A 27,456-nucleotide genomic window follows, 5' to 3' on the forward strand; every position below is an offset into this window, starting at 1 on the left:
TTAATATATAAAATGTTATATATAAATGTATTTAAGTTATGTAATTATTGTCGTTAATTGGGATTTGGCCCTCGCTGAGGTTCCTGGCCACGCCCCACTCTGACCACGCCCACTTTATGACCACGCCCCCGCTCTGGCCACGCCCCCACGCAGTGGCCACGCCCCCGTTCCCGCCCCCTCAACGCCCTCCTCTCCTTGTCCGCCAGGGGGCGCCCCGCCCCTCGCCGCTACCCCGGCGGCGCCGCGCGGCCTCAGCAGCCCGGCGGGTGCGCGGTGACGTCACGGCGCAGTGACGTCCGAGGCCCCGCCCCTGGCGCGGCGGCCGCAGACCCGCCGCAGCCACCGCGCCGGCGGCAGCGCAGCGAGCGTGAGGGGCCGGCCGGGCCGGGCCGAACTGAGCCGAGCCGAGCCGAGCCGAGCCGAGCCGAGCCGAGCCGAGCCGAGCCCGCGGTGCTCCCCCGTCCGCCCCGCCGGACCGTGTCCCCTTTCGTCCCGCCGGCGGCCGCGGCCCGCCCCGCGTTCCCCGCCGCATCAGGATGTCGGTGCCGGAGCCCGCCGGCGGCGAGGAGAAGCAGGCCAAGGAGAAGGAGGACGCCGAGAAATATTCCTTCATGGCCACCGTCACCAAGGCCCCCAAGAAGGTAGCGGGGGGAGCGGGGGATCACATCCTGGTCCGGGGGAGCAGCCCCGGCTGTGGCGGGGGAGGACCCGCGGTGAGGGGGGAGGCAGCCCCCGGTTGCCGGCAGGAGCCTCCTGCAGGGCACAGCCTCTGCTGGGGCACAGGGAGCAGCCCCGGCTGGGGGAGAACAGCCCGGGGTTCGGGGGAGCAGCCCCGGCTGGGGGTGAGAGCCCCCGGTCTGGGGGCCGCAGTAGCCCCCGGTCGGGGGGCCCAGCCCCGGTTGGGGTGGGGGATGCAGCCTCCGGTTCGGGGTGGGGAGCAGCCCTCGGCTGGGGGGAGAAGCCCTCGGTTGTGGGGGCGACACGACCGTGACCCGGCTCTGAGAGGAGCAGCCCCACGGGTGGGGGGCTGTGCTGGGAAAGCTGGAGCTGATCCGGGGTGATGGTCACTGGGAAGCGGGGCTTGTCCCCTTTCAGCGGCAGAGAGGGACATTGGTACCGGCGAGGGGGCTGGTGCGGTCTGGGGGTGGCAGGTTTGGGCCAGGGGGCTGCTGGCCCAGTTTGGGCTGGGAGGGAAGGGCTTGGGTACTGGGCAGAGAGGGGTCTGTACTGGGCATAACCCTGGCCTGCATAGGGGTGAGGGGAGGAGTGGTACCTGCAGGGCAGCTCCTGCGGGGCCGGGGCCAGAGCAGGGGCCTCAGCTGTGGCATAGGGCTGTAGGGGGACAGGGTGACCCCGAGAAGGGGACAGACAGGGTGGGGCCCTTGTGTGGGACTGTGGGGTGACAGGGCTTTGTGGTGGGGACAAAGCATAGGGAACCTGTTATATGGGAAGAGCCAGGAGCAGCACCCTGGAATCAGCTGTGGGTCACTCAGAAGGGTGACCGAGAGATTTCAGAATGTTGAATTTCTCTGGGGCCAGGGGTTCTGTTGGAGGTGTGGGTGGGAGCACCTTTGGGCTCAGAAGGAGGCTGCCGTGTCACCTCAGTACCCCTCCATCCCTGAAGGCATCACAGGAGCTCTGAGGTCTCCCAGTGCTGCTCCCACAATCTGTGGGGTGCTCAGATGGCACCGAGGGTGGGCGAGCGCTGGTCTTGCCACTGTAGCAGGGTGCAGGACCCCAGTGACCTGGGGATCTGGCCCCGTGCTCCGGGCTCAGTGCTGAAGTTTCAGTGCTGTCAGGGAGGCAGATCCGTGTTCCAAGCCCTGCACAGATTTGTGCAGCTGAACACTGTGTTCCCCTGGGGGCTGCAGCCGCCTGGAAGCGGTGGATGCGAAGGCGGAGCAGTCCCTGAGAATGGGAACATCCTGATTCTTTGGGGGAGTCTCTCCTGCCTGCTCTGCCACTGCTGGGACTGGGGAGCATCTGACCCTTGGGAAGGTCAGCTGGATTTAAGGTGTCTTCCCTCCCGGGGAGCAGGGGTTGGAGACTAGGCCTTGTTTATCTGGGCTGTGGACATGGCCTGGAGGAACAGCAGAGGAATGTGGGGCTGGGATCTGCCTCTTCCAGCAGTGGCTCAGCACAGCTCCAGCTCAGGGATTGTTTTTACCTTTTCATAACCATCATCTCTGTCAGAGCGAACAGCAGAAAGCTGCTCCAAGGGGACAGCAGGCTGCTAATCCTGGAGCATCCCGTGGAACCAAAATACCTGTGGTAGAAGGGAATCCATTGAGCACCCTCAGAGGCAAGTTTGCCATCCTCTCAGGGGGATGAGATGTTGTATCCCCAGAATTTTCTGATGCAGACTGGCTGTGCAGCGTGAGGAGCCTTGGTTGGACTCGGTGGCTGCTGCAGCTTTTCCTGGCTGGGTGAGGATATTGAAGGTGCCCAGAGCGACACGCGACATTTGAGGCTGATAACATCAGAGATGGGAGCGAGCTGAGCTGAGCTCAGGGAACAAATCGCTCCGGGCTCCTGTTTTCCTTGCGTGGCTAGTTCCTGCAAATAGTGCTGGGGAACAGCAGAGGCCTTGGCAGAAGGATGAAAGACCGGGGAAGGGAGAATTGCTCTCCTGAGATAAGCTGTTGAGTGCTCCCAGCTCTGATGCCTCAGAACAGGATTGCAATTAAGCCATTAAAACGCCCTTCTGATTCCCTGAAAGTCAAAGTGTTTTTTGTGCCAGCTGCCCTGGACTTGCTGGCATGGTCAGAGGCCAGTGGAGATAGTGGAGAGAGATGATTTACCAGCATGGATGTGGGCAAGATAGTGCTGTGCTGCTGAAGCACGTCCCTCCTGGGTTTTCAGGCCCTTGAACTTTGCTGATGCAGTTTGTATGAGGTGTTTGGAGATGGGGAGGGTGGGAATGTGGCCAAGCTCAGTGCAGGCTCCATCTCTTTCTGTGAATGGCTTTTCAGAGGAGCCTTAACTTGTGCTGGAGCTCGGGGAAAGTGCCAGTGTGAGCCCACAGCACTGAGTCCAGGATGTGCAGGCGCATCTTGGGTGCAACTGGAAGCACGTTGGGCCTGTGGGTGCTGTGGAAAAATTGGTGTCTCCTTGCTGGGGTCCCCTGGAGCTGGGACTCAGCCCCTGGCATTGCTGTTTCCTCAGGGACTTGTTTAAAGTGAAAAAGTGAAACAAGCAGGAGGTAAGAGATTAAGAGATTAAATACGATCAACTCCAGCTGACTCAGTGGAGGTGAAAGGAGGAATAGGGACATTTTCCCCCAAGAGCTGGGTTTTCCTGGCTCTGCCAGAGCTCCCTTTTCTCTGCAGTTTGTGGTGATTTGTCTGTCAGCATAATGACTCCAGTTTGGTCTGAACGAGGTGGTTCTTTGGCCAGCAGTGGTTTGCAGGCAAAGGTGAGCGAAGCTGATTTTGCACCTTCTCCAGCCACGGCTGTGGTGTTGCTGGGGAACACTGGGAATGCTGAGGCTGGTGGCTTACCCAGGTTTAGTGAACATGGACGTGGAGATGATGATGGCAGAACTCAAGGGCAGGTTGTGCTCCTCCAGATCCCTGTGTGCCATCACTGCTGCGTCTGGGCATCTGCTCTCCTGCCTCCCTGGAGACTGCAGGTGCCCTTGGCAGCAGTCGCTTTCCCAATCCACGTCAGCCGGGCGGGGGAGCCTTAAACTCCCAGCGAGCCAAGCTGGGGTGCCCTGGAGCGGGAAGGACACAGCGAGGGGCACCGTGCTTGCAGCAGGGCAGGGGGCTTGGCACGTGCTGTCCCTGCCTGTCACCTCACCCCGCTGTGTCCTTGTCCCGCTGGCATCGCTGTCTGCTGGGCTCCACACCTGGCTGCTGGCAGACAGATGGACACTGCAGACAGACCTTTCTCCTGCAGCATTGCTGGGCTCTGAGATGGGCTGAAGGCTCCGGTTGGGCTCTGGGGAGGTGAGTGGGTGGCACCTGCGTGCCCAGGGAGCCGCTGTGGGCGGTCGGGGCGGTGCTGTGCCCCTGCGGTGCCGGCTGGGCGGGATCCCGCGCAGCCTGTGGCAGGGAATGCTAATGCACAGCGCTGCAGCTTTGCGGTGGCAGCGAGCCGCTGCTGTGGGGGTGGCAGAGATGGAGCAGGGAAATCTGGGGAGGGGGATGGGGCGCTGTGGGGAGCTGCTGGCCCCTGGGGAGGGCTGGCTGTCCTCTCCAGAGCATCCTTCCCACTGCTGCTGTCTGCAGTGGCCTGCGCACTGCTGACCTTGCTGCAGCCAGCTGCATCCCTGCCCTGCACAGCCCCTTCCCAAAGACCTGTTCCTGCCCCACTTTGCTCTGTCGTGACTTACCCCAGGTCCCTGCAGCTCTGCCAGCCCGGGTGATACCTTCCCGTTGGGGCTGTCAGAGGGACGAGACTGCCCTTGTTTGTCCTGACAGAGCTCCTGTAGCCATTCGTTTTTCCTGTCCCTTTAATTTAATTCCTTAGAGTGGCTGCTCATAAATCCTCTGTGCCTTTGTGAGCCTGTCTGGGGCCATGGCTACCACCTCCTGTCCTGCTGTTCTGCAGGCACCGTGCACCTGGCTCTCCTCATTCCTTTGCCCAGATCTTCACTTCTTTGGTTCCTTGCTCTGAGTTTTTCCTTCTCATAATGAGGTGCCTGGGCTGGGATGAGTTGAACAGCTCATCACCCTGTATGAGATGAGGCTGGCCTTCCCTGGGTTGCAAGAAAACCCTAATAAGTGGGGAAAAAAAAGCACTAGTGTGTTTGAAGTGGAGATGAATCACTGGGGCTTGGGGCAGCCAGGTCACTCCTGGTGCTGTGTTAAATGATAGAATCCTAATTTTTTTTCTAATTTGCTCTTGGGACCTTCCCATTGTTTTGGTGTTTTGGAGGATCTCCCTGATGTCCAGAGGGGAGGCTTGTGCCAGTGCAAGGCCAGAAGACACTTAATGGAATTGTTGAACCAGAGAGGGGGAAGAAAGGAGGTTTTGGGGGTTTGATGGGTACAAACCATCTTCAGAATCATGTGCCAGAACCTTTGGCTTTTGCTTCCCTCTTTTCCTCCTGCATCCCTGAAGGAGGCTGGGTTTCCACTCTTATGTTGGTCCTTTGGAGATGGGAGAAGAGTTGGATATCCATTCTTCCCAGTCTCCAGAAGCATCTCTTTTCATCTTTTAATGGTGTGGGGGTGGAGACCACCCATCCTGGGAGCCCCCTTCCCCCGTGAGCTCCCAGGTCTGGAGTGTGGGAAGAGTGCTGGAGCAGGAGCACAGTGTTTTTTGACCTTCCATGAAATGCCAGGTTATATTCTGCTGGGGACTGGCCTACCACAATACTTTCTCTGGGAACAGTTTCCTCTGTGCTTTCCAGCCTGTGCAAATGTTGGAATGAGTTCCTGTGCTCCCTCCTAGGTGCTGAGGCTGGGGTATTTCACTCTGGAAATCAGGTTTTCAAGTTTTGGTTGGAGTTAATCCTTTGCAAGTGAGGATCCTGTCTGTGTTGCTCCTCTGAGGAGTTGGTGGGTGCCTCATCCTAGATTTTGGAGCAGGAAATGTGTGGAACCTCAGTGCTCAGCCTGAGGCATTTGCTTGTGCCTGGCTGTGTTTTTATCACAGGAGTTTCCTGAGGGTGACAGTCGCATTTGCAGAGGGCTCGTTATGTTTCCTGCTGAGCCCTTTGATCAGAGCTGCTTATCTGGGGCCTCTGGCTCACCTTCACTCAGCACAGGTGGTGACATTCCAGGTGACTGTCCTGGGCCGTGCTGGTGGCCCCAGGGGCCTGCAGTGCAAAGGATTTTGTGCCAGAAGTTCTCCCAGAGTAAAATTGGTGAAACCAGGGGTTAAATCTGTAAGGGGCTGGGAGAAGAGCCAGGGAGCCCCACCAAGGAGCAGCATCATGGTGACACCTCAGCAGGTTGTGTGGAGCCCCGTCCCAGGGCACTGGATAATTCCAGGGGCTTGGGCACCCTGAGCAGTGCTGGAATCCACTCTGCACATCCCTGTCTGCCCACATCATCCCTGCAGGCTTCCCTGGCCTGGTTATCCCTTGGGAATGGGTGCTCTGGGACATCTTGATTGATGGCCCAAAGGTCCAAAGAGGAAGCTGCTAGTCTGGAAATGGTTTGGTTGGAAGGGACCTTAAAGATCACCCAGTTCCACCCCCTGCCATGGCAGGGACACCTTTCACTGTCCCAGGTTGCTCCAAGCCCTGTCCAGCCTGGCCTTGGACACTTCCAGGGACGGGGCAGCCACAGCTGCTCTGGGCCCCCTGTGCCAGGTCCTCCCCACTCTGACAGGGAAGAATTTGGGCTGTTTTTTTGGCAGCTGCTCTCCCCCCGTGGGTTCTGTGCCTGTGAGACAGCAGGATACGGAAGCTGAGGCCAGTCCTGCCTTTTGGAGCTGCCCTCACTGCCCTGTTGACTTGGGCTGCTTGAACTGTGAATTTTAATTACACTTTGGGATCAATACGGTGGCCTTGGCAACGAGCTTATTGCTGCTGCAGAATCTGTTTACCTCAGGTTGGTGACAGCCAAAGGACTGAGGTGGCCGAGGACATGATGTTCCAGCTCCTTGAACAGGCTGCATTGTAATTCGGGTGAGGCTCCCACAGCCCTGGGAGCTGGGTGCAGCTTCCCCTTGGCTGCCCCCACAGACCTGGAGCTGGCTGGCAGCGCCCGTTCCTGCCTGCCTGAGGAGCTGCCTGCACTCAGGAGCCAGGATCTGGGTGGGAGCTGCTGGAGCCTGGTTTATCTGTGTGCTGTGGGTGGAAGGGATCACTCCTTCTGGCCTTTTTCAGTGAGAAGAAGTGGGCAGCCTGGAAAAGGAGGCTCCTTGGGGCTTTGCCTTCCTGAAATTCATGTTTCAGTGTCCTCCTTCCAGATGAGGGTGAGGTTCAGCCTGTGTCTGCTGTTTTCTGCCTCTGCTCCTTTCTCCTCCCAACAGGGAGCTCTGGATCTCACACATTCCTGCACTGTGGGGAGAATTTTGCATCCAACCTGGGCATGTTTTGGAGCGAGAACATCTGGCTGATCCCTGTTGACCTTGGAGCTGTCAGCATCTTGCAGGCAGCACAGTGTCTCCTACATTAACTAACCCCTTGTCCAAATATTCTCTGAGCTTGCCATGGCCACAAAGAAATCACTTCCATCCCTCCTGCCTCCTTTAAAAGAAATGGGCTTCATGGAATCAGCCCTGTTTGCAGGAAGAGGTTGGCTTTGCTCTGATACAGCTCTGATGTTTGTCCATCCTGGTGGTGATTCCTCAGACTCCTGAGCAGGGAGGAGCCCTTGCTGAAGCCTGAGGTTTCTCCTGCTTTGCCTCTCTCCAGATGCATCAAAATCTAAGTAACTTCCAGGGCTGAAAAAAGTCTATTGGTAAATGAGGAATGGGCAGCTCTAGTGGAAATAGCACTGTGAGGGTCTTTGGGAGTCAGGGCAGGGAGAGGATGGATTTCCAGTTTTCCAGGGCAGGCTGCTCCTGTTTCCATGCTGATCCTGAGGGGTGTTTTCCCTTAAAGCTGTGACACAGGGATGGAGGATCAGCTAAGGGTACCTGAGAATAGCTGGGGCCTCTCCTGAGTGGGTTTTGCTGTTTTGGTTTTTGAAAGAGCAGTAGAAGTCCTGGAATGCTGAGATTCCCCAAGGCAGTTTGGGGGGAGAAGGGGAGGCAGGTGGGGTGCCCAGAGTGCCAAGGAAAGTGATTCCTCCCCCAAAACATAGAGGCTGCTTTAGGATTATGGAGCAGAAGTTTGGCGTTCTCAATAAGTTGTTTTGGGTTTTTTTTTGTGGTGAACCCTCCCTGCAGACCATGAGGTGTTGCTGAAGGAGCTTTTTGATAGTGTTTCCAAGTGTTCCCTTGGTCTCATACAACTGTGCTTGGAGAGGCAGTTTCTAATTAGTTTAAAAATTGATGCTAATTAAAGCTGATTCCCTCTCAGCTCTGACACACAAACACATTTTTCCATGGGCTTCCAGCTCTGCCAGCTAGCCTGTTGGAGGCCAGCAGTCCTCACATTGCCCCATAAGCTGCTGGGAGTGATTTAACCCCCAGTCATGGAATAGGGAATGGTTTGGGTTGGAAGGGCCCTTAAAGCTCAGTTCCTCCCTCTGCTGTGGTTCCCAAGGCCTGTCCAGCCTGGCCTTGGACATTTCCAGGGATCCAGGGGCAGCCCCAGCTGCTCTGGGCACCCTGTGCCAGGGCCTGCCCACCCTCACAGGGGGAGATTCCTTCCCAGTATCCCATCCATCCCTGCTCTCTGGCAGTGGGAAGCCATCCCCTTGTCCTTGCAAGGGCATGACCTTGTATTGCCTGTGCAGTTCTTCCAGTGTGGTAACTCCAATTAATACAGGTTTTCCTCCTGCCCAGACCCATGCTGTGCCATAGGCTGGGTGGGCACTGGGGAGGAATCCAGAGGTGAGAAATCTGGGGTGGCTTTAGACCAGTTGCTGTTTGCCTGTTCATGGGGATTATGGGGTTAACCTGAGACATGACCCAAGTTCACTGCCCTTAGGGATCCCAGACATTGGACTTGTGCTGTTCCTGCCGGGAAGGAGATATCCCTGTGTGTTTCAGGAGATATCCCTGTGTGTTTCAGGAGATATCCCTCTCTGTTTCAGGAGATATCCCTGTGTGTTTCAGGAGATATCCCTGTGTGTTTCAGGAGATATCCCTCGGTGTTTCAGGAGATATCCCACTCCATCAAAGCCAGGCCCAAGCCCTTGCCTCGATTCCTGCAGTCCAAGGGCTAGATCCCTCCTTATCTGCTAGTGTGGAGCTTTCCCTCTGCTCCTGCTGGAGCACACCTTTGACCTCCAGGTGTTTATGAGGCAGATTTATCCCCAGTTACTATTTAACGCTCAAAATCACATTTCTTTTATTGAATGCCTGCTTCTGTTTATTTTTCCTTTAATTGGCATTTATAGTGATTCCCATCATGACTGAAATCTTGTGGTGATTTCCAACCTAGTAACCTTTGGAATGGGTCTCTTTCTTTCCTGGTGTTTCTTTTCCTCTGCTGAGTTTTGAGATTCCTGTGGAAGTCCTTAATTCTCCTCTTGGACTCACAGAAACTTGATTTTTTTTTAATTTTTTTTATTTTTATTTTTCCTCAGTGCTTAACCCAACCAGCCTTTCCCTGGCAGTGGAAGATGGATGTTGGGATCAGGGCTTGGCTGGTTTGTTTTGCCAGAACCTCAGTGCCCTTTTACTTCTTCACTGGGAACAGTGTAAAGGTTTCCAGGTGGAGATTTGGCTGGGATTCCTGCTCGGGGAGTTGGCAGGGACAGTGCCAGGCAGGTCTGTGCCTCTAGGGAGAACAGCCTGCCCTGTGAGCCCTCTGGGAGTGGAGCTCCACATCCAGGAGCACCAAATTCCACACAGCTGTGCTTCCATGCACAGAGCAGCAGCCTCGGGGAGCTCTTCCAGCTGTGATGTCTCAATGGAGCACTTGGGGTTTCTTCTAAAAGGTGGGGGAGCCACCAGCAGAAAGTTCTCCTCCTGCAAAGGCCACACCTGGAGCAGAAGCAGGGCCTTCTTCCTGAGGGTTGTTCACTTCCAGCTCTCGCAGAGCCCTTGGTGCTCAGGCTGTGGAGGACCAGGAGGTGCTTGCTGAGCAGCTTTCCTGCTCTTCCAGCATCCCTGTGGAATGGTGGGGTGGAGCAGTGGGCACAGCTGGGGAAAATCCCCCACCATGGGCTCTGGCTGGGGTTTTGTTTGCTGCTGGGAGGATTTGAGCTGGGAATCTGGTGGTTCTTCCATGGGTTGGCCGTAGCCTGATGTGAATTTGTGGAGCCCTTTGCCATCCAGGTTTGCACTGGCATGTGTGACCAGAGCTTGGGGGTGGGAAAATTGGATGATTTGAGTCACAGAGCCAAATTCACCTCCAAACCCTCCTCTCCCCAGTGAGGGGGTGAGGATGGTGAGTTGTCAGGGTGAGAGTCTTGCTGGTCCCGATGCCCCATCCCTCTTCTCCAGGTACCTTGTTTTTCCTTTCCTTCCATCCTTAAGGAATGCTGTGATCCAGAAATACCCTACAGGCTGGAAAATCTCCCAAGAAAAGAACCCTAGAACCATCCCTGTCTGCCTTGCTGATTCCCACCCCAAAAATCCGTGTCCTGTTGGATTGTGGAGCAGGAGCTGTGTGTCCCCTGTGTCCAGCCTCATGTCTAGACTCTGTCCTGTGGGAACAGGGGCTGGCTCTCCCAGCCTGGTAGCAGAGCAGAGGGGCCCGAGGACGGGGCAGCCCAGTCCTCCAAACAAACCCAGCGCCCTGGCATGGCCACAGTGGGCATGGGGCCAGCTGCAGGGGCCAGCACAGGGACACACGCTGGGAGCGCTGGGAACCTGCAGCTGGTGGGTTTGGGATGACCTCAGGGAAGCAAACGTGGCAGTAGCTCTTTTCTCCCAGTCAGGAAGCTCAGCGTCCCGCCAGGATCTGGGTGGCTGTGAAAACAGCATGTAAGAGTTCCGTCCTTTCTCTGAGGAGCTGGCTCAAGCAAAGCTGCTCCTCTCTTCTTTTTGACCTGGAATGAAGGGGAACACTGGTTATCTGACTTTGTTTCCCCTCTGCTGATGAGGCTGAAGGGCCTCATTCCTTGGGATGCCTCTGCCCTCCCTGGATGCTGCGCTGAGTCGCTTCTGCAAATCATTGGATTAGAACAACTTGTCCTTTAGAAATGCCTGACCCAGCTCCTCCTCAGGAAGAACCAGCAGCTCTCTGTCCTTCTGCAGATAGGGAATCCTTGGAGACTGAAACCTGAAGGTGCCCATCTCCAGGTGGGCAAAACCCAGCCCTGCTCCGAGCTGCTGCTCCTGTCTCATGTGGAAGCAGGGCTGCTGAGGAGGAGGATGTTTGTTTGAGCTGTAAAACATTCCTTGTCTGGCTGAATTTCCAGGGATGACAAAGAAATGATGAACTTAAAAGACAGGTCACGTCAGGGCTGCCTTGGCAGCACGGTCATCCAGCAGTGCCCTCCAGCCTCTGCCAGGGAGCTTTTGTTTGGGAGAACATACAGAATAAGGGGAACTGGCTGCATTGAATAGTCCTGATCCCTGCTGCTGGTTTTCTGCAGCCAAAGGAAGGGTCCCAGGACTGGATCCTTCCAGGCTTCTTCTGGGAGAACAGAAGTGAGTTGCAGAGTCTCTTCTGCCTTAGAGGTGGCTGTGTGGCTGTAGGAACGTGCTCTGCTCCCATTTTCCCTCCCTGGGCAACTGTGCTGTGTCCTCACATCCACCGATGTCAGCCTTGGAAGTCTGGAGGGTTTTAGATGGTTCATTGCTTCCTGCTTATTTTGGGTGATGTGTGGAGCCTGCTGCTGTCCCCACTCCACTTATCCAGGACAAAAGTGGCTGGGAGGACACTTTTCCCATGGCTGCATTTGTGCCGATGCTTGTGTTTTCCCTAATAATAAATAATAATAAAGGATTGCTGAAGCAAACCTGGGGGTGCTAGGAATAGAGCCTGGAGCTGCTTCCCAGCCTGTGTCCTTTCCCCTGTGGAGCCTGTGCATTGATGAGCCATGTCAGCTGTGAGTTGGTGGATGCTTTCCAAAATCTCTGTTCCTTCCACAATCTGCTCCCGCTCTACCCCAAGGCTGCATGGGATGCAGTCAGGGATGTGTAGTACAATAAAGGAACTTAAACGACCTCTCTAGATCTGTTCTGGGAATGGAAGTAGTGTTAAAATGAAAAGTGGGATTGTCCTGTGCAAGAGGGACGTGCTGGGCTCCTGGAGTTAGGGAGTGGAATTTTCTTTCTCTGTCAGCTCCAAACACTGCTCCCCTGGCTGACCACAGGGGAGGTGCTTGGGATCAGCCATGGAGGATGGCACACCCTGCAGTCATGAGCTGCCAGTTTGGTGAGGTGGTACCAATCCAGACCTGCAATCTGTTTGCCCTCCCTGTGTCGTAATAATTAAACAAATGAGGCTGTGTGTGCTGGGGACACTTGAGTTGCCCCACCACTGTTCTCAGTGGATTTATCCTTATGCCCTGGAGAGAAGCTTGTTCAGGCTGGTCTTCAGCTTCCTGGTGGTTTGGGATGCTCTGGGCAGTGTGGCCAAATAGGGTGGACAGTGCTCCCTCAGCTCCAGCCCTGGAAAGGATTTGAGCTGAACATGAGTGGCTGTTGTTGGGAAATGTCAGATCTGCCTGGAAATGGGCACAGTGGCTTGGCTGGTGTGACTGGGAGCAGGCAGTGCCCAGTGAACCTCTGGAAGAACTTGGCAGGAGATCATGGATCCTGCTGTTTTCCTGCAGAACATATCCCCAAATCCCTGCTGTTCTGAGTGAGGAACTGCTCATTTGGCCCCTTGGGTCTCCAGTCCCTTCTCCTCCTTTTCCAGGCAGCGATGCTGAAAACCCCTGGCTTCATTCCTGTGCAGGGAAATGGGTGCTGTCTTGTTTTCCCTACTTGACCATGAATTTCTGGGATGAAAAAATATTTTCCTTGCTCTTAAACCCTTGTGCTCCACCCGGTTGGAAAAGCTGCTTCCAGCAGGACGAAGTTTGGGATGCGATTCATGCCCGTGCTCTTGAGAGCTGCACAGCCCCAGTCCCGCTGAGCCAGGGACAGCCCCCAGCTGGGAATGCCGTTCATTCCAGTTCCCATGACAGGCAGAGGGATTAGGAGATTTTCTCTGTCTCCTTAATGCAGCTCGAGCTGCGGGCACGTGGAGGGCGCTGGTCACGCACCTCGCTCTGCTCGGGAGCCCTGCCCCAGCTCCCTGCGCTGCCGCCGACACAGCGGGGATTGCCGGCTCCGAGGGCTTGGATGTTCCCATGGTTCCTCAGGTTTGGGTGCTGTTCCCGGTGTTTGATGATAATTTTAGCCAGGGCAGATTTTGCTAAGCTGGGGAGTTCAGCTGAGCCCTGGTAAAGCTACGGCAGGGATTACTGCGGGTAATTCAGCACTTGGTTTGTTTAGCGCTTGCTTTTTCTCTTCCCTTGGATTCAATCCCCTCGTTCCCATGTTTCTAAACCTGCTGTTTCTCTTGCAGGGTGGGGTTGTGCCTCAGAGCTGGCTCAGCACTCGCAGCTGGAGCCCTGAAGGGGAGGTGGATTGTGTGGGATGTTGTGGGACTGGGCAGTGCAGCATCCCTCTATCCCATCCTCTCTTTTCCACTGCATCCCAAAGGAGCTTTGCTCCATGAGACCATCCAGGCAGCAATTCCCTGAAGGGAATTGCCCTGTCCCAGAGCACACACATCCTGGATGCTGCAGGCCAGGAGAGATCTGCACCCTGGGCTGGAGCACTGTGCTTTGTTTTTTCACTCCTGGGTCACCTCTTCCCTGGAAACCTTTCCCTGAGATGCAGAAAATTCCTCAGCTAACACTTTAAGCTGTTTTAATGCCAGCAGCTGTTTTATGGGGAATGTTTTTTTATACCCTCTGGTTTGATGAGTTGTCAGAGGAAGAGCTTGATGTGAAGGCATGGAAATCTTGTGTCCTGAAATTGCTGATGTTTTTTCCTCCTTGGAAGTGCCCATGAGCAATATACTGGCATGGAAGTAGCACAAGCCTATCCCAGGCTGTGTGGGGAAGATTGATCCCAGGAATAGACCTTGAACAAATTCCAGCAACATCATTCCTTGTTGGGAATCCTGCCAGCTCCTGCCACACACCCTGAGCACAATATTGGTACCTGCCTGGAAGTGCTTCTATCCCAGAGCCAACTTCCCTGTGGGGGTTGTGGTGGACTCTGGATCCTCCCTCTGCTCTCCCATGGGGATGGAGGTTTCAATGCCCTCCAGGTCCTCCCTCAGATTTCCCTTGGAGATGAGGGTTGTGGTCTCCTCTGCATCCTCTGCTCTCCTGTGGGGATAGGGTTGGGATGCCCTCTGGATCCTGCCCTCTGCAACCTCCCTCTGCTCCCTGATGGGGATGGAGGTTGTGGCACCCTCTGGATCCTCCCTCTGCACCAAATGACCTCAAACAATTGCAAAACCAAACCTCCTATCTCCATTTATCCTTCCTATTCCTTCCACTAATACAAACTAAAGCAGTTTGCCTCAGAATCCAGCTGCAGTCTGCTGGGAAGTCTAGTCAGGGAAGCAGGTACTGGGCTGTGCTGTGTCCAGGATGGAGGAGCTGCCTGGAAACCTTGCAGCAGCACCCACATGAATGCCTGGGATGCTTGGCTGGGTGTGGTGATGGATGTCTCTGTGCCAGTCGGTTCCTGGAAGGGATGCTGGAGTCCCACATCATCCCTCCTGCCCTCCCTTGGAGTGAGCCAGGGGTTTCATGCCCCCTTGTCCCTTCCCAGGTGGAATACCATGCTGGTTTTGGCCCATCTGCTGTGGGATTCTGTAGGATTGTGGCAATGCTTTCCAGCCCAAAAAGCTGTACTGGTGCTGCAGCCACCCCAGCTCCAGCCTGTGCAGATTCCTCCTTTCTGGAATGGATCATTTCAACGAAATGCTTTCATTCTTCTCCCCTCTGAAGGCTGTTTTCTGCATCAAAGCTCCCAGGGAGCTTTTGGGATGGCTGTGGCACTGAAAGCCCCTCCTTGTGGCTGCTCTGGGCTGTCTCTTTCCATCATCTTGATTTCTCTAGGACTCCTCTCAAGGTCTCCTGGGTCTCGGGGATGCTTTGTTAATCCCACTCCCTGCCATGACGTCTCATCCCTGTTAAATGGCAAAATTAAATCCTGCAGCGACGTGATCTGAGTGAAGGGGCCGTGCTGGGGTTCTTTGTCAGGGTCTCCTGCATGGCAGCAGGGAGGGGGCTGCAGGCTGGGGTTGCTGGTGCTTTCCCTCATTCCCTTTCATCTCCCTTGCCTTTCACTGGCAGGAGCAGCAGTAAGGCCCTTTGCTGGCTGCTCACTCGGGGTGAGCGCAGCAGCTGAGCAGTTTTGGGTTATTTTTCCTCTCTTTTTGGCCCAGCACAGTTAAATTTGATGATCTGGTGGAAGGTGCTGGAGCCTTGAGTTGCCTCTGGCTGAGAGAGGTGGCTGTTTTGGGGGTTCTATTCCAATGGAAACATCTTGTCCTGCAGAGGAGGCTGAAAGCCAATGCAATGTCAACTTCTTTTTGTTGAAATGTTCTCTCTTGCTGAGGTTTTTTCCTGTGCTTTTAGTGTCAGTTTTGGAAGGATGTGCAGTGTTTTTAACCTGTGGGATGCTCTGCTCCTGGGGAAGAGCCTGGAAGCTCCAGGGATCTGTTGGGACCACCCCAGCTTTCTTGCTGCTGCATTTTTGGGCAGAAATCTGCTGGGATCAGTTGGGACAGGAGCTGTGGGAGCAGGGGCTCTGTCTCCACATGGGATGTGGGGTTGTACAAGGAATGTGGTTCCTGAAGGAACCTTAGGGAGCTGGGAAGGGATTAAAGGGGATGTTTCAGGGTGCTCTTTTTATCTTCACATATTGTGTCAGATTTGCAGGGTGACAAAAACCTGGTGGCAGCTGTTTCAGGCAGAGGAAGGGATTTAATTTTTGGCATCCGTAGCCTTGTATTTGGTGCTGTTAATTTTTGTGGACTGAAGGGATCCACGGGTCCCTGTAGCTTGGGGAGGTGCCATGCCCTGAGGATCACCTCCTGATTTAGCACTTCTTTCCTTTGCTCCCAGCAAATCCAATTTGCAGATGACATGCAGGAGTTCACCAAGTTCCCGACCAAGACGGGCCGTCGGTCCCTGTCCCGCTCCATCTCCCAGTCTTCCACCGACAGCTACAGCTCTGGTAGGTGCCAGGTCCTTGTCCTCTCGTGTTCCTCTCAAAAACCCAGTGTGGGTGCTGCACTGAATGTGCTGCTCACACCCTGTGGCAGGATTTGTGCTGCTGTTTGTACTTGGGTGCTGGGGGAATGATTCTAGGCATTCCCGAAGCTCAGGCATTGATTGCCAGTTGATAATCCTGTTACCTCTGGGCTGTTCTAGAGAAAAAGAGTGCAAAATTCCTTCAGGGTGTTGGCTTTCCTTAGGGGATTGGTAGTTTGAGCTGGGAAGGGAAAAAGAGCAGAAAGCTGAAGGGTAGGAGGTTCCTGGGTTCCTAAGGCCTGGCATAACACTCATTCATTCCTCTTGTGGTTTAGCTGCCTCGTACACAGACAGCTCTGATGATGAGGTGTCCCCCCGAGAGAAGCAGCAAACCAACTCCAAGGGCAGCAGCAATTTCTGTGTGAAGAACATCAAACAGGCAGAGTTCGGGCGCCGGGAGATTGAGATCGCCGAGCAAGGTACGGAGTGGATTGTGGGGCTTCTGGGGCCTGGGGCAGTCCTGGAGACCAGGAGCTGAGGAGTGGCAGTTCCCACTCCTGCTGCAGCCTTGGATATCCTGTTCCTCCCCCAAATCCATTATGGAACAGTGAGATGTGCCAGCATATGTTGATGCTGTGTCCCATCCCTTTTCTCACAGGAGCAGAGCTCTTGCTGGGTTTAATGTTTTGTTGGCTATGGATGGACAAGGATTTTGTAACACTTTCAGAGATATGAAAGCTGAAAATTCCACCCCTTCCTGTGGGGGTGGTAGGAAGCTGAATTACCATTTCCAGTGGGGTGATTGGATAACTCTCCTTTTAGAAGGGGAAGATAATCCAGACACATCTAGAGAAGCTCTTCTGAGATGTGGCAGCTCTGTTTTCAAGTTCAGGTGCTTCACCTGCTGCCAAAGGGCTGGTGACTGTCCTTAGGGGCATTCCCCAGGTAGTGCCAGTCCCAGACCCCTCCTTGCCTCTCTCCTTGTCCCTTGGTCAAGTGACAAATGACACTGGTGTTTTGGTCCTGTTTTGCACAGACCTGCCAGGCCAGGGATGAGGAGTTTTCTCCCTGCCTGTGTAACAGCTTCAGCAGAAATTTTGGGGCTGGAGGTATCCTGGGAGGCCCTGAAAGGAGGGGAGCTGTGTCAGAGAGGGGACCCTGCAGGCTGAACCAGCATTAAAACCTCTCTTCCTTTTGCAGACATGTCTGCTCTGATTTCGCTCAGGAAACGAGCCCAGGGGGAGAAGCCTTTGGCTGGAGCTAAAATTGTGGGCTGTACCCACATCACAGCACAGACTGCAGTGAGTGGCTGCTTATCTGGGGGGCCTGGGCTGGGACATCAGCTTTTCCATGGGGAAGAAAGTTCTTTATCTCCTGGAATGGGGGAAGGCACGTTCAGTTGAGTCTGGGTGCGTTTTGGGAACGTTGTGCTGGTGGCGTTTCGTTCTTCTGCCCATCACTGCAGCCTGCCCTCATGCCAGGGGCATCCCTGATCCCCAGGGCACCCCTGGCCCCAGGGCACTGCAGGTGCCCCTGACCCCTGGGACGGCCCTGCCCCTGGGGGCACCCCTCACCTCTGGGGCAATCCTGACCCCTCCAGGACACTGCTGGCACCTGGGGCTCCCCTGACCCCCAGGGCACCCCTGACCTCTGGGGCACTCCTGACCCCGGGGACATCCCTGATCCCTGGCTTATCCCTGTCCCCTGGGGCACCTCTGGCCCTCAGGACAACCCTGCCCCTCTGGGGCACCCCTGACCCCGAGGACACCCCTGTCCTGTAGGGCTCCCATGATCCCTGGAACGCCCCTATCCACTGGGACATCCCTGTCCCCCGGGTTGTCCCTGACCCCCAGGACACCCCTGTCCTGTGGGGCTCCCATGATCCCTGGAACACTCCGTTCCCCCGGGACATCCCTGTCCCCTGAGTTGTCCCTGTCCCCCAGGCCACCCCTGTCCCCTGGATTATTCCTGACCCTCAGGGCATCCCTGACCCCCGGGACACCCCTGTCCCCTGGGTTACCCCTGACCCCCGGGACACCCCTGTCCCTGGGTTATCCCTGACCCCCAGGACACCCCTGACCCCCAGGACACCCCTGTCCCCTGGGTTACCCCTGACCCCCAGGACACCCCAGTCCCCTGGGTTATCCCTGACCCCCGGGACACCCCTGACCCCCAGGACACCCCAGTCCCGGGCCCCCCTGAGCCGGCCCCGCTGTCCCGCAGGTGCTGATCGAGACGCTGTGTGCCCTGGGGGCGCAGTGCCGCTGGTCTGCCTGCAACATCTACTCCACCCAGAACGAGGTGGCCGCGGCCTTGGCAGAGGCTGGTGAGTGCAGCAGGGCCCCTCCTGCCTCCCTGGCCTCGCCCAGGGGAATCTTCCAGGGAACTTCGTATTTCGTTTGTGTATATTCTGTTTGGTATTTATATAGTTCTATTCTATATTTATGGAAAATTTATATTTACTATAATATACAACAATATAAAAATTTGTATTAAAATTATAAAATTATAATTTATATTTAGAAATATTTTATACTACGTATATAAAAATATAAATAAATATTTAAATAATATATAATAAATATTTATACATTGGCATAAAATATGCAATATGAATACATGTATAGATAATGCTTATAGATACATTTTGTATAAAATATAAATAAAATAGGTATAAGATATAAAAGAATAAAAAATAAAAACAAATATACAATTATGAAAACATAAAATATATTTTAATTTTATATTTAACCATATTTTAATTCTATTTTATTTATTTTTATGCTGTTTAAAATTAAACAGTTAATAGTAGTATTGCTACATTAATTAGTACTAATAGTATTACTACAACAATAACTACTATAAGTTATTGTTAGTAGTATTGTTTCCTTACTATTTATTTATTATTATATCTTTGTGTTTCATTATTTATTTTAATTTTTTTAAATGTTGTATTTCTGTTTTAGGGAATTAATATTTTGGGGAATATCTTCTAGGGAGGGATGGGCAGGTCTGATCCTGCTGTGGGCAGTGATGTGCTCTCTGCATGGCCCCTGGCTCTCGTGTCCGTGTGTTCCTGGAGCTGGCCAAGCAGCAGAGAGCTCTGCCACACCCAGCCAGCTCCAGGGGTGCTCCTGTTCCTGCAGGTGTGGCTGTGTTTGCCTGGAAAGGGGAGTCAGAGGATGATTTCTGGTGGTGCATTGACCGCTGTGTTAACGTAGATGGCTGGCAGGCCAACATGGTAAGGAGTCTTCTCCAGCCCTTCCTCTTCCTCCCTTCCACCCTGGGGCTGTTCCTGGGAGCCTGCTGACCTTGAAAGGGCCTTTGACCCCCAGCAAAGGGGGGCTCTTGGAGAGCAGCAGCTGGAGATGAGCTGGGAACAGCCATGGGAATGTCCTGAGTGGGCACATGCCAATGGCAAGGGGGCAGCTCCTGGTGGAGCTCCCATGAGCCAAGGAATGGAACCTGTTCCCCCTGCAGGAGCTGCCCCAGCCACTCCTCTCTCAGCACAGGAGCCTTCTGCCCTCTGCCTCCCAAAGCTGGGCTCTCCTTTCCCTTGGCAAAGCCGATGTCCCCCTTGGTGAATGGTCTGTGGTCACCAGGGATGTGTCCGTGGGCCAGGACACCTCCCACAGCCTGTCCTCTCCCGTTTGCTTTCAGAGCAGCAATGTGGTGGTGTCCTGGGCTCAGCCTAGTTAGTTAGATCTGCCTGTGGTCACCTTTGCAGGCTGCAGAGCAATAGCAGAGGCAGGAAATTCTGTTAGGCTCCAGCAGCTCCACACAGGGGTAAGGAAGCTCAGGGTTTTAGAGGCGACCCCAAGTTGCAGGCACCTAGGGGAACCCAGGAGTCCTGGCCCCCAGCCTCTGCCCAGACAGCCCCTCCAGCAGTGCCTGAAGATGCTTCTCCAAATCATTTCCCCATCCTATCCTCAGCCAGTGCATTTCCCAGTAGGAGGCCTGACCACTCCCTGTTCTTCCTTGCCTGTTCTAGATCCTGGATGATGGTGGGGACCTGACCCATTGGGTTTATAAGAAATACCCCAGCGTGTTCAAGAAGATCCGAGGGATTGTGGAGGAGAGCGTGACAGGCGTGCACAGGTGGGAGCTTTGGGAAGGCAGATCCAGAGATCTCAGGGAGTTGCTGCTGTCTGCTCTGACCTGCCTCTGCCCTCTCCCAGGCTGTACCAGCTCTCCAAGGCTGGGAAGCTCTGTGTCCCAGCCATGAATGTGAATGACTCTGTCACCAAGCAGAAGTTTGACAACCTGTATTGCTGCCGGGAATCCATCCTGGATGGGTGAGTCCAGCTCTTTTCCCCACTGGCACTTCCACACGGGTGGGTTTGGCTGCAGCTGCTTCTTAAGCAGAGATCAGGCTCTGCTGCTTTGACCTGGTTTTGGGCTTGACTGATCCCAACACAGGTCTCTCTCTGTCCCCCAGCCTGAAGAGGACCACGGATGTGATGTTTGGAGGGAAGCAAGTGGTGGTTTGTGGTTATGGGGAGGTGAGTTCTGTGAGCTGTGCTGGCCTCCCCCAAGCTCAGCATCCTGCAATTCCCTGTGCAGAGGCCACTTGCCCTTGCTATAAGGAATAGATCCAACCTGGTGAGCGATAACCAGGGAAATCTTGCTGGAATCTGCTGGGAGGATGGAGATCAGGGGTCAGGTTTCCCAGTTTGCTGCAGATGAACTGGGCTGCACAGCTGACAGTTGCTGGGAACACTGGCCTGAATTACAACTATCCACGGGTACGCCCATCTGCTGTCCCTGGCCCAGGTTCAGCATCCAGCCTGGCTGTCACTGAGCAGGGCAGGCAGCTTCTCCCTGGGAATAATACTCTGGCAGAGGGAAATTGTATAATGAGCTTGTAACTGATTCTACCCTGGAAGGGCTGGAGCTGGGAGCTGCCACCTTCCCTCCATCTGTGCACGTCCGTGTGGGTGTTTATCTTCCAGCACTCTGCAGGGACTGGCAGGAGCTGCAAAGGCTCTTCCCAGCCGGAATTTGCTCCCTAATTTATTTAGGCACCAGTGGAGCCCAGCTTTGCTTGACCAAGAGACTGTGCTGGCTCTCACCGAGTGCTCTGGGCTGGTGCCTGATTGTCCAGGCAGGAGATGTGCTGGGCATTGTTGTCTCCAGAGTCTGTCCTAACCTTTGCTAGAGTTCTTCACAACAGGGAAGTCAGAGAATCCCAGACTTCCAACCCATATTTGTGGTGGAAGGGAACTTCAAACTCATCCAGTTCCACTCTGTGCCATGGAAAGGGACACCTTCTGCTAGACCAGGGTGCTCCAAGCCCCACCCAACCTTGAACACTTCCAGGGATGGGGAGCCACAGCTTTTCTGAGAAGTCCATTCCAGTGCCTCACCACCCTCACAGGGAAGAATTCCTTCCCACTGTCCCATCTAACCCTGCCCTCTGGCAGTGGGAAGCCATTACTCCTTTTCCTGTCACTGTCCCTTGTCCAAAGTCCCTCTTCAGCTCTCCAGAAACCCCTTCAGGCACTGGAAGAGACTCTAAAGTTTTGCTGTAGCCTGCTCTCCTCCAGGCTGAGCACCCTTAGCTCTCCCAGCCTGTTCACCCTGACTGGTTTCCCCTTTGGACGTGAGTTGAGTCCCAGCCTGGGTGTGTTCAGTAGACCCAAGGCTGGAGTTGGGTGATAAGTGAGGGTCACTCTGGAAATGTTTTTGGTCCAGCACCTTGCTGGTCACAAAACAAGTCTGAGTAGAGTCTGTGCAGCAGAGCCAAGTATTGGTGTGGGTTGGTGATGTGGAGAGTTGGACTTAGTTTTAATTTTCCACTGAGGGGAGGGAGCAAGTCTGAGATGCTGTTGCTGGAGCCCTGTGCTCCCTATGCTGATGTGGCAGCATGGGATGGAGGATCTGTCCCCTGAGGAGTGCAGGATAGCTCTGAAATCCTGTAGCTTAAAGGCAAGGGGGCAGTGTGTGCTCCTCTAAGCTAATTCCTAGAGGAATTTAATTCCTGCTTGGAGAAAGGCTCCTGCAATGCTGGGGCTGCACAAGCTGTGAGAGCGTTGTGTTGGGAAAACTCCTGTCATGGGTATTTCCAGCTGGGGCAGCCACAGCACTGGCTGTCACCACTGGGGAGAATTCCTTCCCAGTATCCTGTCTAATCCTGCCCTCTGGCAGTGGGAGGCTGGTGGCCTTGTGGGGGAGCTGGGCTTGTGGCAGTTGTGCCATTCACCAGGCACATCCTGAGCTGTCCCTGGCATTGGGCAAGTGGCTGGGATGAGGATCTTCCAGCGTGGGATGGGCCTGGGCTGTTTGGGGCAGGGACTGTGGCACTGGTGGGTGTGTGTCCTGCCTCACTGATCCTCTGCCTCGGCAGGTTGGGAAGGGATGCTGTGCTGCCCTGAAAGCCCTGGGAGCCATCGTGTACGTCACCGAGATCGACCCCATCTGCGCTCTCCAGGCCTGGTAAGGTGCTCCCATCTGCTCTCTCTGCTCTTCCAAAGCCTGCCAGAGATGGAGTGAAGCCAGGGGGATCTGTGGTGCATTTTGGAGAACATGCACCTTATGGGGGTGTGATGGGGAAGGGCTTGGGCAGCTTTCAGGGATGGGGTACTGGGCAGAAGGTGCTCACTGGCTGCTTTGGGGAGGCTGCTCAGACCTCTATGCCACACATTCCTGGCTCATCCAACATTTCCAAGAGTGGGTTGGACATGCCAAGTGTTGCACAGCTCTCCCTTGTGGCACTGGTGTCCCTGGAGGGGTACAGGAGAGTCCGGGCTGCAGCCAGAGCAGTTTGGAGCTGCTGAGTTCCCGCATGGCCTGGGGCAGAGAAGAAACAAGCTTCTCCTCCTCATGATAGTCCCTATTCCCTTTTTTTTTGCCAGCATGGATGGATTTCGGGTGGTGAAGCTGAGCGAAGTAATCCGTCAGGTGGATGTTGTCATCACCTGCACAGGTAGGGACAGACGAGGCTGGAGCAGGCTGAGGAGCATCCTTCCCAAGGGGGGTCTCAAGGGGGCTGGGAATGGAGGACATTTCACTGCTCTGTGCTCCTAATTTTCCACAACAGCTGGGCTCTGATTTGCTGTATGACCACAGTCCTGCCCCAGAGCAGAGGGACGTCTTGGACACGTGTTCTCGGGGTATTTTGGGATCTGCTAGAGCCTGGTTAATTCATGGAGCAAAGATCAAAGATTTGGGCACTGCCCAGGCTCCCCAGGGAATGGTCACAGTCCCAGTCCTGCCAGAGCTTTAGGGGTGTTTGGACAATGCTCTCAGGCACAGGGTGGGATTGTTGGGACCCTATGCAGGGTCCAGGAGTTGGACTTGATGACTCTTGTGGATCCCTTCCAGCTCAGGATATTCCATGACAGCACTTGTCCCACGTGTTCTCTGCTGTCACAGCCACAAGGGCTCGTGTCTCAGGGAAGCTCCTCTGATGTTGCCCCAAGCTGAGCTTCTCTGACTCGAGTTCAGGGAAGGAGAAACCAGAGGGTTTGTGTTCCCACTGCTGTGGGATGAGCTGTGCCCTCTGTGCCTGCAGGGAACAAGAACGTGGTGACCAGGGAGCACCTGGACCGGATGAAGAACAGCTGCATCGTGTGCAACATGGGCCACTCCAACACCGAGATTGACGTGGTGAGTGCCGGCACCCCTGGCAGTGCCCGCCTGCCGGCTCCTCGGCAGTGCCTGCCTGCTGGCACCCCTGGCAGTGCCCGCCTGCCGGCACCCCTGGCAGTGCCCGGTGCCGTGACCCAGCCCGTGCCTCCTCCTCTTGCAGACCAGCCTGCGCATGCCGGAGCTGACGTGGGAGCGCGTGCGCTCCCAGGTGGATCACGTCATCTGGCCCGACGGGAAGCGCGTGGTGCTGCTGGCCGAGGTGCGGTGAGAGCTGGGCCATGGTGCCTTGGGCCTGTCAGGAAATCCCAGATTTAGCCAGGTGGAAAAGTGCTGAGAGAAGCTTCAGGGCTCAACAAAAGTTTTTTTTAATTTATTTTATTCATTTTTTGTTTTCTTTCTTGGGGGTGGGTGTGTCATACCCCACATGCAGCCACAGAGGTGCCACGTGACTCCGTTCTTCCGAGCTGGGATTCATCCCGCTCAGGCAAACCCCATCTGTGCAGGGTTTCCCAGGTGCTGGGTGGCTCCTCTTCCCACAGGAGCTGTTCTGGCAGGAGGAGGGACTGGCTTTTCTAGGGCCCACAGCATTCCCCTGCCTTGAAATGAAGAGTTAAGGTGGCAACTGGAGCAGACTTGAAATGCTCTGGTCACCGTGCTCTGGTTCTCTGTGCCCCTGGTCCCCTGTGCAGGGAGGGCATGGAGGTGAATCCCATGTGGGAGCTTGGTTTGGTTTGGATTTGGGAGCATGTCCAGCTCTGTGCTGACTCCTGCTTTCTCCCAGGGCCGTCTGCTCAACCTCAGCTGCTCCACAGTTCCCACCTTCGTTCTCTCCATCACAGCCACCACACAGGTCCGTACATGGGTGGGGCTCTGCACAAGCCTAGGGGTGGGGATGGTTTGGAAGGAGCTGAGAACATGCTGGGATTGGTCCTTGAGATGGCACCACTGCCAGAAATACCATTTTTTCTGGGCTGGAGTTATTGCTGGCATGAACCCAGTGTTTTGGGTACAGCAAGTTTTGGGAGAGCTTTTAAATGAGTGGTTTCATGGCACAGATCCTGCTGGGCTGGAATACAGGTTTAAGCTTCCCCCAGACAGGTTTGAGCCCTCCTAGGATGGGTTTGAGACCCCCTAGCATGGGTTTAACCTTCCCCAGAACAGGTCTAAGCCCCTCTAACACTGATTTAAGCTCCTCCAGCATGTGTTTAAGCCCACCTAGCACAGGTTTGAGCTTACCTCAAAGCAAGGTTTTGTTTGGGCTGGGAACATGGAGGGGGCTGGTGGCACTGGGAATACTGAGGGGACTGATGGGACTGGGAATGATGGGACTGGCAACACTGAGGGGATTGATGGGACTGGGAGCATGGAGGGTCTGGTGGCAGAGGTGCTCGTGGGGAAGAACAGCCAGGCTGACAGTGGGGAATTTCCTTCTCCCCACTCCTGTCAGCCCAAAGGGAGAGGGAACAGGCCTGTGTTTTAGGCTTGGTTTCCAGCAGTGGAAGCCAATACTGTGGTGTTGCAGTTTCATCTGTTCTGAAGGAATGAACCTGTTTTTTGCCAGTTTCTGAGGATCAGCCCCTCTTTTTCCATGTGCCACAGCAGCTGGCTGGTTTTAGAGAAGAGCTGCTAACCCTAAACCATCCTCATCTTTTTCCCTGGGGTGTTGAGCCCAGATGCTGCAAACAGGCTGGTGGCATCTCCTCCCTGCTCTCTGATCCCTCCAGGGGATTGTGGAGACCCAGACTGGGATGTACCTGGGTGGGAGCCTTTCCCTCGAGGCGTGTTAGAAATGGTTGCCCTGCCCCTCAAGCTCCCAGATCCTTCTCTGTGTTTGTGAGCTTTGTGCTCCCCAAGCTGGTGGCTGTTCCTGACTGTTCCCAGCTTATCCCTGTGCTCTCCACAGGCTCTGGCTCTGATTGAGCTCTACAACGCTCCCGAGGGCCGGTACAAGCAGGACGTTTACCTGCTGCCAAAGAAGATGGGTGAGTGAAGGAGCTGGCTTTTCCCGGGGAAATCCATGTGCCAGCAGGGTCAGAGGAGCTCAAACCTGGGCTGGGAAACACTTCCAGAGGGACAGCGAGCTCAGGGAAGCCACCAGAGGGAGTGACCTTAAAATCCCTGGGGGTTATTTGCTTTATCTTTGTTAGTGTTGTGCAGCGTGGGAGGATCCCACATCCTGCAGCCTCCCTTCTCTGGGATTTTCCATGCCCTCCTTGTGCCCTTAGGGGCACATCCAGCCCAGGCTTGGGCTCAGCCCTGCTTTGGGTGATGGTGAATGCGGGGTGCTGCCCATGTTGTGGTGGGAGTGGAGCCCCTGAGGTTCCTGTTCCCATTCCCAGATGAGTATGTGGCCAGTTTGCACCTGCCATCCTTTGACGCCCACCTGACGGAGCTGACGGACGATCAGGCCAAGTACCTGGGACTCAACAAAAACGGGCCTTTCAAACCCAACTACTACAGGTGAGAGCTGCAGGGCAGGAGCTCCCAGCTCCCCGTTGGTTTGGAGTTCTGCCTCCAGCTCCGGGGTCTCCAACAGCAGAAGGATTGGAGCTGCTGGAGCGTGTCCAGAGGAGGCCATGGAATGCTTTGAGCCCCTCTGGGACAGCTGGAAGGCTCCCAAGAGAGCTTACAGTCCCTTCCAGTGCCTGAAGAGGGCAGGGTTGGGTGGGGTATTGGGAAGGGATTGTTCCCTGTGAGGGTGGGCAGGCCCTGGCACAGGGTGCCCAGAGCAGCTGTGGCTGCCCCTGGATCCCTGGAAGTGCCCAAGGCCAGGCTGGACAGGGCTGGGAGCAGCCTGGGACAGTGGAAGGTGTCCCTGCCCGTGGAATGAGATGAGCTTTTAAGTCCCAGCCAGCCCAAATCATTCTGGAATCCCGTGCCTGGGGGATCCCCTTGCCCTGGCACAGCAGCACCTCCCATGTCCCTCACTGTCCCTTCCTTCTCTCCTAGATACTGACGGGACCATTTCCATGAAGGACCAGACCACACAAGGCAACATTTGAGAGATTATTTTTTGAAATAATTTTTATTTTGGTTTACCTTTTTTTTTTTTTTTTCACCACTACCTGAACCTGTTTTTACATTTTATCTGTGATTTTAAGGTCAGGTTTTCTTTTCTCCCCCTTTTCCATGATCGCATCCCTGTCTGACCTTGCCAGACAACCTGGGATTTGCTTCTTGCTTTCATGTGGCTGAAGCTGCTGATTCCCAGCCCTGGCTCCAGGAGGGGCTTTCCTTTTCCTGCTGGGCCAAGGGCACTTCATTCCTGCAGCAATGGTTTCTTTTGGCTTTTATTTTGTATTTTTTCCCACCTTTCCAGCCCACGTCGGTCTCAGCCGGGCTCCCTGTGGATCCGGAGATGCTCTTCTACCTTATCTTCTATTTCTTTGTGTGGATTATCTGCAACTTCTAAATTGCCTTAAAGAGCCCAGTTTTAGCTGCTAGATCCCTGCTCCGGGTGCTTCCTGGGAGCAGAGTGGCCTGCAGGACACCTGGCAAAGGGGGTGACTGTGCCCAAGCCCAGCCCGGCTCCCTGCGCTGAGGTGGCCCAGCTTTGGTGGCCACTGGCCTGGGTTTGCTGGCCACCTGGGCCCAGGGGAGTTCAGTGTTTCAGGGTGCTAATCTGAATCTGGATGGGGGTCGCTTTCCCAGCATTATCCTCATCTCTCCTAGGTTTTTTGTTTGTTTTTTTTTTTTAGCCAAACTGCACCTTAATTGAGTTTTAAACATTTTTTTTCCGTTTGTTTATTTGTTTTTTCTTCCTCCTTTCCTTTTTGATCCTTACAGAGATGTTTTAGAGGGCGGGGATTGTTATTAGATGTTTTAAAAAGGAAGCATTGGGGACGTGGCTGCCTTCCCATCTCCCACTGGGAAGTGCTGGGTGGTGTTGAGGGTGTCTGGGGTGGGTTTTGGGGGCGTTTCACTATTCTTTTTTTGAGCTGGATGCAGAGATGAGCCTTCCCCATACCCCAGCCCGGCCCCTCTGCTCCCTGTCACTGTTTTCCTCACCCTCTCCTGGTGTGTCCTGGCTGCTCCCATCACCTCCTCCGTGCCCTCCCTGCTGACATTTCCCTTTCCCAGCTTGTGCTGGGGTGTGGGCAGCTCCTTCCACCCCACTGAGGTGTCTCTGGCTCCCGTTCCTTTCCCCACCCAAGGGAGGAAAGGAGCTGCTGGCACCTCCTGGATGGCG

General features: G+C 54.9%; 1 protein-coding gene across 4 annotated transcripts; it reads left to right on the forward strand.

Moving 5' to 3' along the window:
- Positions 1 to 402: 402 nt before the first annotated feature.
- On the forward strand, positions 403 to 26,693 carry AHCYL1 (adenosylhomocysteinase like 1). Of its 4 annotated transcripts, none has more exons than XM_064398834.1 (17): positions 427 to 641; positions 15,549 to 15,660; positions 16,013 to 16,156; positions 16,878 to 16,978; positions 17,901 to 18,003; positions 18,824 to 18,918; positions 19,669 to 19,775; positions 19,856 to 19,972; positions 20,116 to 20,179; positions 22,024 to 22,112; positions 22,532 to 22,602; positions 23,191 to 23,285; positions 23,428 to 23,526; positions 24,049 to 24,117; positions 25,171 to 25,249; positions 25,607 to 25,727; positions 26,217 to 26,693. In XM_064398834.1, the coding sequence occupies exons 1-17, from the start codon at positions 537 to 539 to the stop codon at positions 26,221 to 26,223; spliced, it is 1,578 nt and encodes a 525-aa protein (XP_064254904.1). In that variant the 5' UTR covers positions 427 to 536; the 3' UTR covers positions 26,224 to 26,693. The 4 variants fall into 4 exon arrangements, with proteins under 4 accessions (XP_064254905.1, XP_064254904.1, XP_064254906.1 ...); XM_064398836.1 differs by lacking the exon at positions 427 to 641 and adding an exon at positions 3,833 to 3,950; XM_064398837.1 differs by lacking the exon at positions 427 to 641 and adding an exon at positions 12,664 to 12,776.
- Positions 26,694 to 27,456: the final 763 nt, after the last annotated feature.

The sequence above is a fragment of the Passer domesticus genome, chromosome 25, assembly GCF_036417665.1.
Source record: "Passer domesticus isolate bPasDom1 chromosome 25, bPasDom1.hap1, whole genome shotgun sequence".
NCBI classification, from domain to species: domain Eukaryota; kingdom Metazoa; phylum Chordata; class Aves; order Passeriformes; family Passeridae; genus Passer; species Passer domesticus.